Source organism: Falco naumanni, chromosome 7 (assembly GCF_017639655.2).
Source record: "Falco naumanni isolate bFalNau1 chromosome 7, bFalNau1.pat, whole genome shotgun sequence".
Lineage (NCBI taxonomy): Eukaryota > Metazoa > Chordata > Aves > Falconiformes > Falconidae > Falco > Falco naumanni.
This window is the reverse complement of record NC_054060.1, coordinates 72,593,531-72,610,156: the sequence shown is the minus strand read 5'-3', so window position 1 is coordinate 72,610,156 and position 16,626 is coordinate 72,593,531. Positions and strand designations below refer to the sequence as shown.

At 44.9% G+C, this 16,626-nt stretch overlaps 1 protein-coding gene across 1 annotated transcript in view; it reads left to right on the top strand.

The window, feature by feature from the left end:
- Positions 1–1,831: 1,831 nt before the first annotated feature.
- Positions 1,832–16,626, top strand: part of LOC121091838 (cytosolic phospholipase A2 epsilon-like) — a 34,590-nt gene continuing 19,795 nt past the window's right edge. The window contains exons 1-5 of the mRNA XM_040602062.1: positions 1,832–1,978; positions 3,129–3,218; positions 11,643–11,715; positions 14,987–15,123; positions 15,622–15,753. Of these exons, the coding sequence (XP_040457996.1) occupies positions 1,883–1,978; positions 3,129–3,218; positions 11,643–11,715; positions 14,987–15,123; positions 15,622–15,753 (528 nt within the window). The 5' untranslated portion in view covers positions 1,832–1,882. The remainder of the gene's footprint in view (positions 1,979–3,128; positions 3,219–11,642; positions 11,716–14,986; positions 15,124–15,621; positions 15,754–16,626) is intronic.

Sequence of the window (16,626 nt, the reverse complement as noted above, 5' to 3'; positions counted from 1 at the left end):
TTGCTATAATTAATAAAATTTTAATTGGATTATGATCAATTGTGGTCTCAATTTATAACACAGGGATAAGGCAACAGACAGCAGTAGTGCGCCTGCCTCCTGTGAGTTTCCTCTCCTGCTCTACATGTCCTTCCTTCACTGACCGCACTAGAAATGGTCGGAGACGCCACTCGTCCTTGCAGGAAGGGGACAGAGATGAGCCAGAACGCCCATCTGACTCTGTTCCCCAGTGCTGTTTTTCATGTAGAAGTACCTGTATGTCTGAGAGCAGTGGGGTGGTCACAGCCAGTCCTGCCTGCGTTTCCAGCTTGCCAGATCAATCCCAAGCCCATTTTGGCAAGCACGTACAAGGCATTTAGGGGGCACTGGCTATCTGCAGTTTCAGTCCAGTCCAAGACTGAAACCACAAAGCTGTATTTGGACACATTGAAAAATACTGTCACGGAGCACTGTGTCTCCACAGCCTGTCTGCTGTCAGACGTAATACAAGTACCTTTGCCAAGCAATTGGTGCTTCCACAAACTGAGATGCAGCGTAAGAAACCTGAGCATTCGAGGAAGTACGAGGTGTAGTGAGCACTAAAGGACAAGAGCAGTGTGCTGTTTGCTGCCGGGGCAGCTATAGTTAGACCTTTGAAGCAGACAGTAGGTTATTTTGCTTCATCTAGCCTTAAATTACTAAAATATGAAATGTAAAGAAATAGAATCGTTCTATTCGAAGCCTCTCCTTGCCATTCTACAAATTGAGACCATCCAGCTTGAAACGTTCAGATTTCAAATTAATTAACACTAGTTCAGTTGTTAGCGAGAGCCTTGGAGTTTTCTTTCTTTATGGCTTTCCCTGTGGAGTCACTCAGGTGGGAGCAGAACAAGTGGATTTAGCTGAAGGCCATACAGATCATTCCTAGATGGCCAGGTGTGCGTGTAATGGGGAATTAACTTTAAGACCTGGAAGTCTGTATGCAGAATCCACCTGTTCTTCTCCACAGGTTTCCTTGAGGACAGGGAATCTCAACTTACTGAAGATGCATCACCTTTAGAGGGATTTCTAGGTGAGCGTCATGATTTATGCTAATGACCCTCTGAACCAGTCAGCCTTGGGAAATCTGGCCTGCTCTAATAGCGAGTACACTGATATTTTCAGTGTCCCTGTGGCAGGTCTTCCAAGGTCAGGCAGGTCTTCTTTTCTGATGAGGCTAAAAAAAAAAAAAAAAAAAAAAAAAAAAATTGTTCTCTAAATTAAGCTGCAAGAGGAGTTCTCCAGGATGCAGCTCAGGGTGTCTGTGACCTGAGACCAGAAGATGCTCTCGCACTGCGGGTGTGGGCTGAGCTACTGTTCATGCTGGAGGTGCAGGTGCCGTAACGCAGCCCGCTGTCACCGCAGCTGCAGGTTTGTTGCTCGTGCGCTGTGAGGATGGTTATTTCCACCGGGTCCGTCTGGAGATGTTGATGTGCTCCACCGTTCACACTCTTGGACTGAGCAAAAGCTCTGCGAAACAAATCTGAAGGCCTGGATGCTGCGTTCCATGCACCCCGGCGCGGGTCCCCCGCAGCTGCCGGGCTCAGGTGCCTTTCTCCGGAAAACGCGCGACAGCCCGGCCCGCTCCCGCCGCCCGCCCGGCGCCCTCGCCCGGGGCCAGGTTCGGGGGGCGCCGCCCCGGGTCCCGCCGCCCCCCGTGCCTGCGGCCCCTCACCGCTGCGGCGGGGCGGCCGCTGCCGCGGGGCTGGGGGCGGCCGGGCGGGGCGCCCCGAGGTGCGGGCCCCGAGGTGAGGGCCTCGCGGCTGGGCGGGCGGGCCGCGGCCCGGCGCGGGGAGGTGGGTGGGGCCTCCGGTCACTTTATACAACAACTTGTCGCGGGCTGCGCGGAGCAGCCGCTGCGGACATGTCGCAGGAGGCGCTGCCCGTGGAGGTGCCGGCAGCGCTCTACGGCAGGGTCCCCGGCAAGGCCTCGCTGCCGCCGGGCGCCAAGGCGCGGCAGGTAAGAGGGCGGCTGCGAAGGGCTGCGCGGGGGGCGGCGGGAGCGGACCCCGCCCGGGGGCCCTCGCCGTGCCCGGTGCCACCGGCGCCGCCCTGCCCGCCCGAGCCTGTGGCGCTCCGCTGCGGCCTGAGGTCCCGGCCCCACGGGCCGCCGGAGGGGAGCCGGCGTGGCCAGGGGGCAGCAGGGATGGGGAAGGTGGAAGAAACGGACGGGGCGGGGGGCGCTTTCCAGGGGACTGAACTGCCAGCCTCAATCCAGACTCAGACTTAACTTTTTCTTCCATAAGTAAATGCTACTTCTGTTAAAAACTTGAATATTTATGTATTGACAGCAAAATTGATGTGACAACCTCAGCTTTGGTTACTGGAAAAGGCATAAGGCCGGGACAGAGAATAGGGATAGGGAGTTGAATTTTATTTCCACGCTCCCAGTTTTGTTCTGGATTTTCCATTTTGCTTTGCATTCTCTGGGTCATTGCGAAGCTTGTTTGACTTCACGCGTAGCGTGTTACACATCGCTTTGCGTGCCCTTCGCCTGGACGAAGGCACGTTGCTTTAGGAAGTACTCTGGAAACAGAAACAGAATGCTTTTGACATTTTTTACAGGAACTGGCCTTTAATGGTGTTTCCCCACAAAGCGTTTCAAAAGGGGGCACCCTACATTGCAGAAGTGTTCTGGAACTTCTGTTTCCTGAAAAAATGGAAACGTTAAATTTAAAATTTTGCAGTTGCAATGTGTTTCATGCTCTGTGTTTAAACCCAGATCAAGATTCTGGGATTTTTTTTTTTAAACTGAGAAATACCCCCAAGAGCGGGAGCAGATTGGCAAAAGATCACATTTGAAACAAAAAACAAACCTTTTTTTGCAAGATGGATGCAGAGGCAGCTTTTGGGTATCTCGCAGCTGAAATGGCTTTTCCTTCATAGACTTGTTTAAAGGGCACAGCTGATGTGGATTTTGTGGAGCGTGTGCTGAGCCACATGGTGGTTTGCTCATTACGCTGAGCACTGTAACACGGCTGGGTGTAACCAACAGTTGTTCTAACTGGGGTTTCAGCATAAACTATTGCAAGTAGGAGTTAATTATCTATCCTGATAATGCCGCTGTTGTTGTTTTAATGTCACCATTTATCATTGCTTGCTTTCTTCAGAATGAAGACTTGGACATCGATTCTCTGGGAGATGGTGAACTGCAAGAGGAAAAAGAAGAAAGCACCACACCAGGCAAAGGCGATTTCAAGGTATTGTGAACAAAAGAACTTTGAACCAAAGAAGGCTGTGGGGTTTGTTTTGCTCAAAAGGGGAAAAGGCTCAGGTAGATAAATAATGATGGCAGCAGTTTGACTGTCACAAGGGAAACGCCCTTACATTTGTTTTTGGATCATTTTGTTCCACCTTATGTTGATGATTTTTCAGAACCGCTTGTTGTGTTTCTCTGTTATCTTTTATTGGGACCATGGAGAATGTCTACTGTTTTAATCCCTCACTTAGTCGTAAAAGAAATCCACTGGTGAGCGTTCTGTTCCACGATGCCTTATGTAACTGGAAAGGCCAAAAGTAATAGTGATGCGTGTTTGGCTGTAGTGGCTTTGGCAGTGCAGTCTCTATCCTAGCAATTTGTGGGGAGGGTGTCCTGGATTATTGAACTTTGATTGTTCATCACTTCCGTGCTCCATCATAAAAATAAACCCGTAACGAGGGATTTTGTCAAAGGAGCGATGCTTGAAAGTGCTAGAGCTATTTCTTGTGTTTGAAGTCATAGGTTTATTTTTGTTAGAAATTACTGATTTTGATAGGGGTTCTCGCTCTGCTACTTTGCTATCTGTGCAGTAAGTACAGGCATTGTTTCCTTTCTGTCAGGATTAGAGAAGTTTAAATGTGACTCATGTAACAATGTTGTCCCAAGAAGTGTCTGCTTCTGAGGCAGATAATTCTATGGAAATTTGCATTATAATCCATGCAGGAAAGTTATACCAAGACAAAATGAAGCTGAGAAGGTGCTTTACCTGGAGGTTGAAGTAATGCTGTAAACAGGCAGACAGGTGAGCTTTGTGATAAGCTAGTTACCAGGTAGTCCTGCTACAGTTTAGGCACCAAGAAATTAAAACCAATTCTTATTCATGCTTGCAGTATTTTTACTTTTTCACACACACTTCCCAAAGTTTAGTTTTTGCGTTTGCCCAGTATTGGGATTTTTATTTAAAAATAAAAAAGTGGCATTAAAAGGGTATAATGTGTTTTCTCATGATATAGTCTATCAGTCTTGGGTCTTTGTGGCATTTCGTCTTGCAGATATTTAGCTTACAAAGTCATGTATCTCCAGCCTGTGGAGGTACCAAAATTCTGGACCATGTGTAGGAGGAAGAATTTTGTAAATAGTAAAAACAGACTGAAAAACAATGAACCGATGTGTCTTTGGTATGATGTCTGCTCCTTACAAGGGGTAAGGAACCTAAAATCATGGTAAGAGAAAGCAAAATGATTTGAACTCCTGGATTATAATTACCTATGATAATTATGCATATGACAGGTAAGTTCTTGTCTGCATTTCTTAATGCCACACAGTGCTGTGTTTGTTTTTCCAGTATCTGCTCAGGATATAGGCTTAGATAGCTGTGAAATTTCAAGGGGACATGTGTGACAGTAGTGAACCAAAAGAATAATCTAACGTGTATGAGACCATAACCGCCTTCTTGACAGCTGTCGTCTTGCCCCTGTCTCACTGACGGGTTATTTTCCACATTTCAAAATTCCAAAAATTCATGACAATCCATTGGTGATAGACTGAGTTGTTGTTATTGCATGTGGTTACATAGTCACTGGTTTTTTTTTCTGCTATGATTAGAATGTAGCACGCTGTCCTATGCACTTGCATGACCATGGCTTGATTACTGCAGCATATCGTGTGTTTATGTGAAGGATGCACACATGCTATTATCTTCTGCTAAGTTTCTAAAATGTAGATTTTTCATCACTGAAACTACCACAAGGCTTAGTATGAGAGTCTCTACCTGCTAAGAGGCATCATCTGTTAGAAACATACCACGGCATTTTCCATCAACTGCATGTGCCTTTATGCCAACATGTTGATTTTCATCTGCATTAAGAATCTATGTTATTCAGGCCTTGGCTGGTACTTTGCCCCATGCTAAAGCAGCAGGCAGAGCCAGCTCTGGTATTTCAGACATCAGTGCTTATTTTTAAGGATTGCAGCAGGTCTCATATAATAATTAATGTGAGGGAAGGGGAGGGGAAAAATTGGATGCATAGTTCTGAATTCGGTATGAGCCATGTCTTAACAAGGGTAAGATGTCTCGTACCTCGCTTCCCTGCCAGGAAGTGACTGCCCTGTAACAGAAGAGGGGCAGGTCAAACTCCTGTCCTTGTGCAGAACAGCAGCTCTGGCTTCTGCTTGGTTTTGGAAGCTGGATACAGCTTCTGAGGTCATGGGAAGAGCACGGAGCTGCCACGCTGCATGGTGAGGTTAGGGGGAGGCTGCAGCTGCTGCCTCTGATACAGGTTGGACTCTGCCATGTGAACAGGAGCTGAGGTTGCAAGGCCAAGAGCCTGCTGTTGGGAGCAGCTCCAGTCCTGGTCTCAGCAGCAGCTGGAAAGGCAGGAGGCAGCAACTCCTGAGCCACCCTCAGCCCCATGGTGCTTGCAGGAGTGTGGCACCAGCAGCAGCTCTGCTCAGCTGCAGAAGCTGTTCTAAGCCTAGGTGCCTCCCCTGCCACCCTGAGTGGTGGTGTGGGGTTGCCTAAAATATGGACTGCTGAAATGGCATGCATGCCTCCCACTTAAAAAGTGAACCTTGCGAAGTCAAAGGAGGCCGCTTCCCATCAGCTCATAACTTTGAAATATGGTTTGGCTTATCCACGTTTGATGTACAAGGTGTAAAACATCTGTCTGAGGTAGACCTCTAGATTGGGAATCAGTAGCCAGAAGTAGAGATTTTTAGAGGGTGGTGCATGGCCTGTGGTAACATCTGCCTTAGGATGAGGCTCAAGAAATCACTAACAGCTGTCAGATGTAAACACCTATTTTATGGCTATCTGGAATTGGGTGGTGTGCTTCTCAGCCCTTAGCTGGTTAATGCTCAGTCTAGTTTCTTTCTTCCATATTTGTTCTGCTTAGGAAGGGCAGAGCAGTATAAGAGGGCTCTCTTTTCACGGATGTAGCTATTCCTCTAGCAGCAGTTGGAATATATATAGAAATAATTTTGAACATGCAGTTGAGTGCTCTATGTTTTCAAATGGACCTGTTTTTCAAAATCAGAAAAATCCAGTTGTTAAACATCTGGAAACACGAAAAGATGGAGGACAGCTGAAAAGTCTGTGCAACTAGCTGGAGTTATCAAACAATAGATCTGTGCTGAAGCTGGGATCCTTGTGCACTGAAACTATCCATGTTGTCTTGATAAATATTTGAATTTCTGCTTTTTGGAAATTAATTTCAAGCGCAGTCTTATTCTTTGAAAGTGTTCGGAGTCCCATGATGGACACACGTATGAGGAAGCAGTCATATGAAGGACACAATCCTTGCGGCCCTGCATATACCTGTCATGCTCCTGTGGACACATAGATTTTCCTCACTGAAACCAGGGTTACTGTGGCCATGTGCGTGGAAGGAGTGTTTCCATCCAGCTGTAGGAGCTTTTTGTTCACTGATATCCAACCAAGACTTCTGCTAATGCTGGTGAAGAGCCAGTCTGATTTGGAGAGGTTATGTTACTAACAAAACACATGAAACATGCTGCTTGTGCCAAACAGCCAGTGGTCCCAGACCCCACGCAGCCCTGCAGCCTTTGATGGAGGTGCCACACGCAGCCCCAGCATCTGGAGGAGGCGAAGGAAGGAAGCATGAGAGTAGCTTCTTTCCGAGCATGGAACCCAGGTTTATCAAGAACATGGAAGAGCTTCAGAAACATGTTCAAACAGCAGCTGACAGCACTCGGCCAATGGCTACCAGGGGCAGGGTGAGAAACAGCAAGAAAATTCCTTCCTGGCTCCTTCTCCGAGGCAGCTGTGGCTGGACGCTGGATGTGCTGCTGTGGGGTCCCCTGGCACATCCCACAGCAGTGGGGGATAGGCTCTAGCAGGCTGGGGCAGGGCTTGACTGAGTGATGCTCACAGCCTGAAGTATCCCGATTACAACCACAAAAGAATTGAGGATGCATGATCTCTAAGGCAACCGGACCCTCAGACGGCTGAGAAATACGCTCTAGACACTCGGCAGCAAAGCCTTCTTGGTTCTTTTGATTGGGTCCCTGGCTACCATCTAGTTAAATTAGCACCTGGAGAGAAGAAAGGAATGCCCTGGTAACATCCTGCGAGTGATTTCATCTCGGCAGAATGCCCCTCGGGGCCAGGAATGCAGGAGGACCTTGGTCAAGGCAGGGAAGCCGTCTTTGCCAGGAAAGGCCGCTGTGCCGGTAGGTGACATAGGAGTGGACACACACATTGTTGTTGGGTGACTGCAGGAAAAATGAATGAGTAGAGAGGAAGCTCTTTTCATGGTTTTCATAGCTAACGCAATTTTTTTCAGGTTGGTCTATAGAAATGGCTTTCTATCAACCCTTGAATAAGTAAACTGATTGTCCTCAAAGTATTTTTAAGTCTTGTCTGATCTTTGCAGGATGGCTTGTGGAATAGCATGTAGTGCGGTTGCACTGGAATAGGTAATGGTACCAGCACACTGTGCCACATGATTTTCTCTGCTTCCTTATCACAATTTTTCATCCAGTGTGATGAAGGCCACCCTCCTCATGAGACCAGATGGAAGTCATTCTGCATTTCATGTAGAAAAGCAACAGCTGAGCACCTGCCTGGAGGACAGGTGCTTTTTGGTGATGGTATAGTTTTCATCACACACACTGAAGATGTATTTCAGAATCTCTGCATTATTTTTTCTGATAGTGATTGCTTTAGAATAAATGCCAATCTAAAAAGGGCAGCAATCAAGACTGAGAATGTGTTGGCTGCCCCTGGAGATTCAAGAGTAAATTCTCTCTGGATCAGTGTTGTTGGATAACTGCTCTCTGTTTTGGGAAGGCAGCTACAATATTCTGCTACCTGCTGGAACATCTATAGTAAAACACGGAGCTAACACTGAATACCAAAATATGCGTTGACCCAGCATACATTTGCCTGTACTGTTGTGGAATTGTGAGACTGGGGTAGTCTACAGTAGGCATAGTGGAGTGGTGAACACCTGTGCCGTTGATATCGCGAGCTGGGAAGATGCTGCTAGAAATACCTATGCTGGAATAGTCTGTTAGATGAAGAAACCTAAAGGCTGAAGAAAGGTACTGAAAGAAAAGCAAGTAAAAAAGATGAAGAATAGCCATCCTCTGGTCTTGTGGACCCTTGTCTCATTAAGGAATACTGTCATTTTGGAACTCTGCAGCTGCTTGTGATGTGACAGGATGTATTTTACAGCTAAACTGGTGAAGTAATTTACAGCAGTGCTTCTCAAGATGGATGCATGCCACACATACCTACATCTGAATGTAAGTATGACTTTAAAGAGGGCTGGAACAGAGCTACAGGAGGCACAAATCTGCCAGGAATGCAGACAGCCTGCATCACCAGAGCACGCATGGCAGAGAAACTGCTGTTTTCAAATTGTTACTCACCCAGGTGGGAGAAAGTTGGAATCATTCACGTGACGGATCAACATAGTACCTTGGTGCCCAGTATCATATTATACTTTTTTATGGGAAGTGGTGGAAAATTGGAAGAAGAGACTGTGGGATCTGATCTATGGTGGATGGAGCTGTTGTTTGGAAAACTGCAGTAAAACTTTGTTTCCCTGGGAATGCAGAGAAACTAGCAGTGTATGCCTTGTTCATGCACTGGCATTGCAGCGTGCTGTATTGCATGCAGCTGTTCTATAGTACACACCTGTACATGAAGCACAGGAGCACAACTTGGGAAGCACTGAACCGAAGTCAAGCCAACAGACTGACAATCAGTAAAACAGTCACAGAGTGAGGACATCAGTCTTGATTTTTTTCAAAAGCAAAGCTACAATGTGACAGCTCTAAATGGTTGTTCTAGCATGTCCCTGTTAGCCCCAGGGCAGGGTGCTGCTTGTGGTCTTCCACTGCCCGAGGCTGCGATGGAAACCTCTCTGTATGTGGGACATCATGGCATAGCTGCAGTCTTGTTTTGTTAAAGGAATCATAATAGATTTTAAGTAAACAGAATAACAGAACTTCTGTCCTTTGCTTCACATATGCATAGCTGCTAGTTTCTTTGTATAACTAGACCCTAGTACATCATGTTACCGTTGTCACAGTTGCTATTTAAATGCATTTCTTTTGTTTAATCTGTTACCCGAATTAAGTAAAATAGCAAATCCTCCTGGGAGCAGTAGAACTAGCCAGGCCTAATCACTGGGGGATTTCTGCTCTCCTTGTTGTCTTTGCTACCCCCATGGGGATGTGCTGGGGCTGCCAGGAAGGCTAGCTCTGGCTGCTGACCGGCTGGTGCAAGCACAGATCTTTATTTCTGTAGCTTCTATGAAGCCACTGATTTTTATTTTTTTTTTTTTGGTGTGTGTGTGTGACTTTGGTAAGTCTTTTGGGGAAACCCGCATCTCTGAGAATTGATTTCCCCGTGCCAGATGGGGAAATTTGGCTAACACATTAGAAAGTCATTGCATGGGAACCAGGTTATCAGATGGCACAAACCGTATAATAGTCATTAAAAAAAAACAACCCACTGCACTTCCTTAATATCTCCTATTTAAGAATCTCAAAGTGCTTTGCAAATATTGAATCCATCGGTTTTCACTCAAGCAATGCCATTTGCCTGAGGAAGTGTAGCTGGAGCGGGTCCAGGAGCTGGCAGCACCTTGAGCAATCTCCGGAGATAAATGACTGCAAGAATTGCCCAGTGCTTATGCAGATTCTGCCTTGTAGAGCATATGCTGAGGTGCCCAGGCTCATTCCTAACATGTGAGTGGAGTGATCCACCTTTGCTAATTACCCAGCTGAGAAGAAGGGTTAATTAACTGGGTGGAGAAGTGTATTAATATGGCTACGTGGTTTCTGAAATGTGAACCAGTGTCCTTGCACGGGGTAGTTCTGAGGACGTACCCCTCCATTCAGTTGTTTGCCAATTTTGCAGCTTTTGTTAGGCTTTTTCTCCTTTGAGAGCACTTGGAATAGGTGGATAGATTGCTGAGGGTGATTTTCATGAAAAAGTACTAAGAAAGGAAGAAAACAAAGAATTCTTGAGACACATACAGGAGGGGTAAAAGCAGGAACCCTTTTTAAGATCTCAGCAAAAAAACATTTTAACATAACATCATGTGTTAGGAGACCAAAGAAAGATTTAAAACACACATTGAAAAAGTAATTTGTTGTGATAAAGGAGGCCTATTTGAAAATAAGGTCCTTATCGCCCTGTTCTCATAAAATTAAAAAAAAAAATCAGCAACATTGCACATATTGTTTTGAATGAGGTTCTTCCAGCTTCTCTCTATCTGCTGTGACATCTACTTTTTGTGCTTGTTTACAGTCATTCTAGGAAGTCTCTGAAGTACTTTAGAAATAGAAGGGTGCTCCTAAATGAGAGGAAATCAGTGGATAAAAATAGCCATTGTCAAAAAGAATGATTTGGAGGGCTCTGCTGTAACCACTTATGCAGGTAGCGATGCTTCTAGGAGTGTGAGGAAATGGCCGTGTGTCACAGCCACAGGAAATGTTGATTTATTTATTGGCTTTGTCAGGGCAGCCTTTTGCAAATAGGTCTGAGCAGAGACAGCTTTATGGAATGAACTGGCAGGAAATTGCCTGCCTTAGAAGAAGGAAATCCCATTATCCTCTAATAATAAATAGGAAGAGGTCTCTGCAGCCACAAAATCTAGAGAGACTTGTTTTCTAGAAGTTCATGGCTGAGACATTCGAAAGGACCAAAGGAAGTTAAGCGCTTTCAAACTTAAGGATTTTTTTGAGGGTGGTGCTGTTCTTCATTTTTCCCTAAAGGCAGCCCGTGCCTAATTCTTTACACCCATTGGTGTATCTCATAGTTGTGATTTACAAAAGCTCAGATTATTGTTACTGTTTCCCCCCTACAATTATAGAGGGGGGGGGGAAGAGAAACCTGTGTTTTTGAAGCAGAAGGCAAAAGCATGTCTCTTGAGAGTGGTACTTCAGGTTTCTCCCATGAGAGTCAGCAACAACACATATTCTCCACAGCACCCTTTTCAATGCGATGGGACCTTGTGGGTGGTTACTAAGGGGATTTGACTGGGACTTTGAGTAAGACTGCTGCTGTTTTGACAGCTCCACCATGGTGCTCACCGGTGCATTTACTCCATTCAAGACACTTACTCTAGCTACCTCAGAGCTAAACGCTACAATTTCAAAGCAAGGGGTTTTGCAAGTGTCTCAGACAGTATCAGTTGAAAGGGATTTATCCCTTTCTTTTCTGCTATGATGAGGAATCCAGGCTCTGAGTAACACAGCAAAAAGACAGTGAAATATATATATATTATAACAAGACTTCTTTAAGAGCAGTAGCTTATGTTGCAGATTTTCATCTGCAGAATAGTGAGATGGCTGACACAATTTTTACCAGCTGTATTATTTTGTAGCAGCTGGTTGGTTTGCATGTTTGATGCTTATTCGTATTCCAATTTGTACTTTTCTTCTCCAGATAGAATCCTCTCCCTGCTATCTGCTGACTGTAAGGATCATCCGGATGAGAAATCTCCAGCGAGTGGACACCTGTGAGTATCTTTGTTCTTGGTGGTCTCTCAGAGTACAGGCAACAAGTTTTCTTTTGTAACTGTATAGCAACCTTTTCCAAGTGTTTCTGAAGTAGCCCGGTGTTTGTGTAAACTAATTGTTATAAACCAAGTCGGTCCTTGCTGCTGTTTTGTTGAGTGTTATTTATGTGCTTTCTGGTTGGTTTTAAGACCTGAATGTGTTTTTGAGGATAAGTACTTTCTCCCAAAGAAAGGAGAGTTTCGGACACGGGTAAATGAAAAAGACTGCATACTGTGCTTTCAAAAGCAAGGGGTAACTTCGCTGTTGGGTTGTAGCACCTTGGAAACTGTGGCTGCAAGGAGCAAACTCTTTCATCACCCCCCCATCTTGGTTCTGACAAAGATGAAATGAACAAGAAAAAGCTTTCTAAAATCATTACCACCAGGCTAATGCCATTATTAGTTGCCCTGAAGTAATGGTCAAAAAATGTGCTGACTGAGAGCTGGATGCCTTGTCCTTCCTGATGCTCTCGTGCAGCTGTGTTGCAGTTGTGCAAGTGGGAGTCACTTGGCAGGAAAGTGGTGGGCAATGAGCAGGAAAGGAAAATGCTGCTGTTTAGTTAAAGGGCATGGACTATCCACATGTGCAACGAGGAGGTGAGTTTCACACAAAATAGACAAGTTAACAGTTTGTCTTGTTTGAATCGGTACAGCTACGTGAGTGCTTGTGAAAGGATGCTGAAACTAGCTCTAGGGTAAGCGTAGAAGGAAAATGGTGTTACCCTCCCATTGCTCTTGAGTCTCCTGTTTCACTGTGAGCAGCAGCAATCAGCAATATAGCCTCTTGCACAGGAAGGGCCAGTGAAAATGTTCTGAAAGATGAAAATCTGCATTTACCATGCAGTACCGTTCCCATCTTATCTGTGGTTGTCACGTTTTTTTTTTCTGGAAGGCGTATCAGAGGACTTCCGTGTGTCACAGCTCTGAGAGATATACTAGCTGTATCTTAGATCACCTCCCTGCTGGTCCGCGGCTGTGGCACGTGTGTGATGATGCAATAACACAGAAAGGTTTCATCAAGGGCTTGTCTCAGATCTTCTGCGTGTCAGGTAGCAAGACAAAATCACAAATAACTAGGTTGTAGGAAGAGATTGTGCAAGCAAAACTGAAGCAACATTTTGCATTAAATACACAGCTGACTAGCTTGCCTACATCTGCTCGTATAATTAAGGACTGCTTGATATGCTTTGTATCTCAGAGTACAGTTAAGATACAAGAATGACGGATCACATCGGTAGAACAGAGTACTTTGCCAGCCAAACAGCCAACAGTCTTTGAAACAATGATCTCTGACGATAAACCTAAAGTTGTGCAGAATTACTTTTAAAACATTTCAAAATTGGTATCGTTACTTCTAGGATCTCCACGCATATTCAAATACCTATTTTTGCAGTGTGAAAATTCTTCAAAGCATTACTATCTGTATAGAATTTCCCAGATAAAAAAAAAAGTAATGAACAATCATACTGAATTAAATCAATGCTCATACAGTTCTCTGAGGGGAATATAATCGGCAAAAGCTTCTGACACTTCAGGAAACGGAGTAACAAAAGGAGCTGTAGGAAGGTACCACCTACAAGAAGAAATTTGAAACGACTTTTACATCCAAAGGGACTAAATATGCTACAGATCTTAAGAGTGGAAGGGAAATTGTTGAGGAGGATGTGGAAGCTATCTCTACAAAAAAGAATAGGAGGGAGAAGGTTCTTTGATCCAAAATAAGATATGGAAGGTGGAAAAGAGCAGGTGAGGGAGAGGGCTAGGGCCCACTGAATATTTTCCAAACAAATTTTTTCATTAGAGGAATACTGTTTTTTTGACTCTGCACAAATGTGTTGATTTCTCCACAACTTTTTAAGGAAAAATTTGATAGAATTAAAAATGTTTTTCCATTTCTGTGTTAAAACATTGAAAAGCAGAAAGTGAGTAATTAAGATGTCGGTTGACTTATCACGATGCATTATGTAATTTCTTAAGCATTTATGAATTCCAGTTCTTCATTCTGACTCAGACAGAAAAGTAGCAAGATTTTTTTGAACCAAGTACACTTTCAACAACATAAAATGCAGCCTCCACCCGGTTTGAGATAGAGCCAGTGGCTGTAGGGGGACACCTGACAAAACCTGGTGGAGAAGGAAAGAAAAGGAGAAGACAAGAAAAAGCTCCTATTGCAGCCAGATGAGTTTCTGCCTTTCCCCACAAGGTGATGTGCAAGAGCTTGTTCTCCTGATCGACCTGCAGATTCTTCGCCTGCTGCTGAAGTGTCTTCTCCACTTACTGCTGCTATCACTTGTCTTTCTCAAAAGTCTCATATCAAAGGACATCCATTCTTAACGTCAGTTACCTTTTGCATTAGGCATGGTTTAGCGGTGGACTTGGCAGTCCTGGGATAACAGTTGGACTTGATGATCTTAAAGGTCTTTCCCAACCTAAATGATTCTATGATACCTGATGATTTTATTGCTAAGAACTGTGTAAGAGAGAGCTTCAAGGTGCTGAAGTATTTTGTGTAACCTGCATGAGGAAACGTTGCATTACCTTGGCAGACAGTACATCGCATTTTTGGCTGTGGCCATTTGAGATAATAATTTGAGTGCCTTTGAGAAATACAATCAAGTATCCTTCACTAACCTTCTCCCAGCGCGTTTCTGGGAGGAGACAGTCCTTCTCTTCCTGAAGGTGGCAATTAGTTAAGATCCAATGTCTAATTCAGTTAACTCCTTCTGGAAGGAGGCCTCCGACATCTGCTACAACAGGGGTGGTTCTGCAGCTGCTTTTACAACCCTCACCAAGTAAATCACTCGAGGCAAGGCAGAAATGGAGACCTTCTGAGTTGTTCTCAAAAGGTGGGGGAGGCTCCCAGGCCCCTCATCAGACAGCAGCTGGGGGTTATCACGTGTGCATGCACACATGAGTGCAGGAAAGCTTGTTGCTTGAGGAACTGAAGAAAGTGGCTGACTAGAAGAGGAAATTCTCACCTCTTTTATACATAATAACGTTGCTGTTGTCTGTAACTTATACAAGGAAGAATAGAAAACACCTCCTGTTCTACATCACCTGTCTGTGTTTTTTCCTTCTCGGAAGGGTATCTTGAAAAGAGCTACATTACATCAGGCATTTGTCTTCAAATAACTCATACGTGCTGTTGGTACCATGCAGTAACCTTTGCAGTGTCGTGCAGCACCACGGGCTTTGCCACAGTAATAATTGTTTTGTCTCTTTCCCTACCCAGTAAGCGAGGCCGATTGCTACGTGTCCTTGTGGCTGCCAACTGCGACAAGTGAAAAGTCCCGCACTAAAACTGTGAGAAACTCCAACAATCCGGTGTGGAATGAAACCTTCTACTTCAGGATCCAGAGCCAAGTCAAGGTAAGGAGACAAAGTTGTCTGCTTGAAGCAGCCTGAAGACTTTTGCGGATGGTGGGCCCTGTCTGTCTCCTGAACCGTGCCCAGGAATTGTTAAGAGATGGCACGTGACAAGGGACTGTTCAAATTGTTAAACAGCAGATACGACTGAGTTCCTGTGCCTGTTCGATGGTGCTATTCAGGAAGGCCAGAAACTGAGCTCGGTATAGATGTTTTGGGGAAACCAGAGAGATTGTATGGGTCAGTGCAGGATGGGTACAGAATCTGGGAGTTAACTAAGTTGTCGTGTAGGCATAGCCAATGTAAGACTTGCTTTAGAGCAATTAAAATGAAGTAGGGAAGAAGAAATATTGTATTTACAGTGTGTTTTTCTGAAGGCGGACGATGCTTAATTTCTTCATTTTGCGACTCGGGCACATCCCTGACACTCCTTCTTCCGCAGAGCTAATGATGTCCAGACTACAGAAACTATAAAAACCCCCTTTCTTCCTCTTATTCCAGAATGTGCTGGAGCTGACAGTGTATGATGAGGATTTTGCTACTCCAGATGACCATCTCCTCTGTGCACTCTTTGATACCGCTAAACTTCCAATTGAAAGAACAGTGCTCCTGTATTTTAAGCCCAGCCCAGAGGTGAGAGCGAAAAAATAAAGCAATTAAATCAGTGGAGAATTAGACAACACTTTCAAAATCTTGGGGTGAGCTTCCTGAATTTGCCATGGATGACATCACAACAATGGGTACATGAATTACTATTCAAAATATATATTACAAAAAGTGGTAAAAAAATCTGGATTTGAGAGCCTGAGCCTCCCCTCTGAATATTTTTATAAATTATTAAAGAGCATATGACTGAAACAGTGCAGTAGGTAGGGGAAGGACCTGACTGTGAGCTATCTCTGAGCCACTCCAAGGCTGCACAGCTGTTGCAGGGTAAATAATAACCTGTAAGGTTCCCCCCCCCCCCCCCCCCCCCCCTATGTAATTCGTAGCTACTACCCCCTGCCTCTTTGACTGTATCTACTTTCACCCTCAAGGCAAAGTTGAAGTTGCCTCTGTGTATTCTCAGCACTGTCCTCTGCAGTGACATCTCAGCTAGGGCCTTGCCAGCTGACTTGCCTAGCAGAATTAGTGTGGTCTGGGAGCTCAGAATGACTGATTTATTCTGTTTCTCAGTTTCCCATCTATAAAATGGGAAAAGAGTCTTTATTTCCTTTGAGATTTATGGATGAGATCAGTGAGATACCTTGCATGCAAGTCATTGCTGCCATGGGCAGGTTGCTTCTGGTACCCAGACTAGGTCACTCACAGCTAGCTCGTACGTATCTACACTGCCTTAACTCTGAATCACTCAATAATACCGCTTTCTGTTTATTGTATTAAAGTGATGGGTGGGAAGTACCTTTAACTTCCAAGCTAATAGTGAGGATAGTAAGTCATGGCAGGACAGTGCCAGCTACAGTTAGGAGAAAAAGGTAGAATTCAGAAGACAAAGTTGTAAATTTT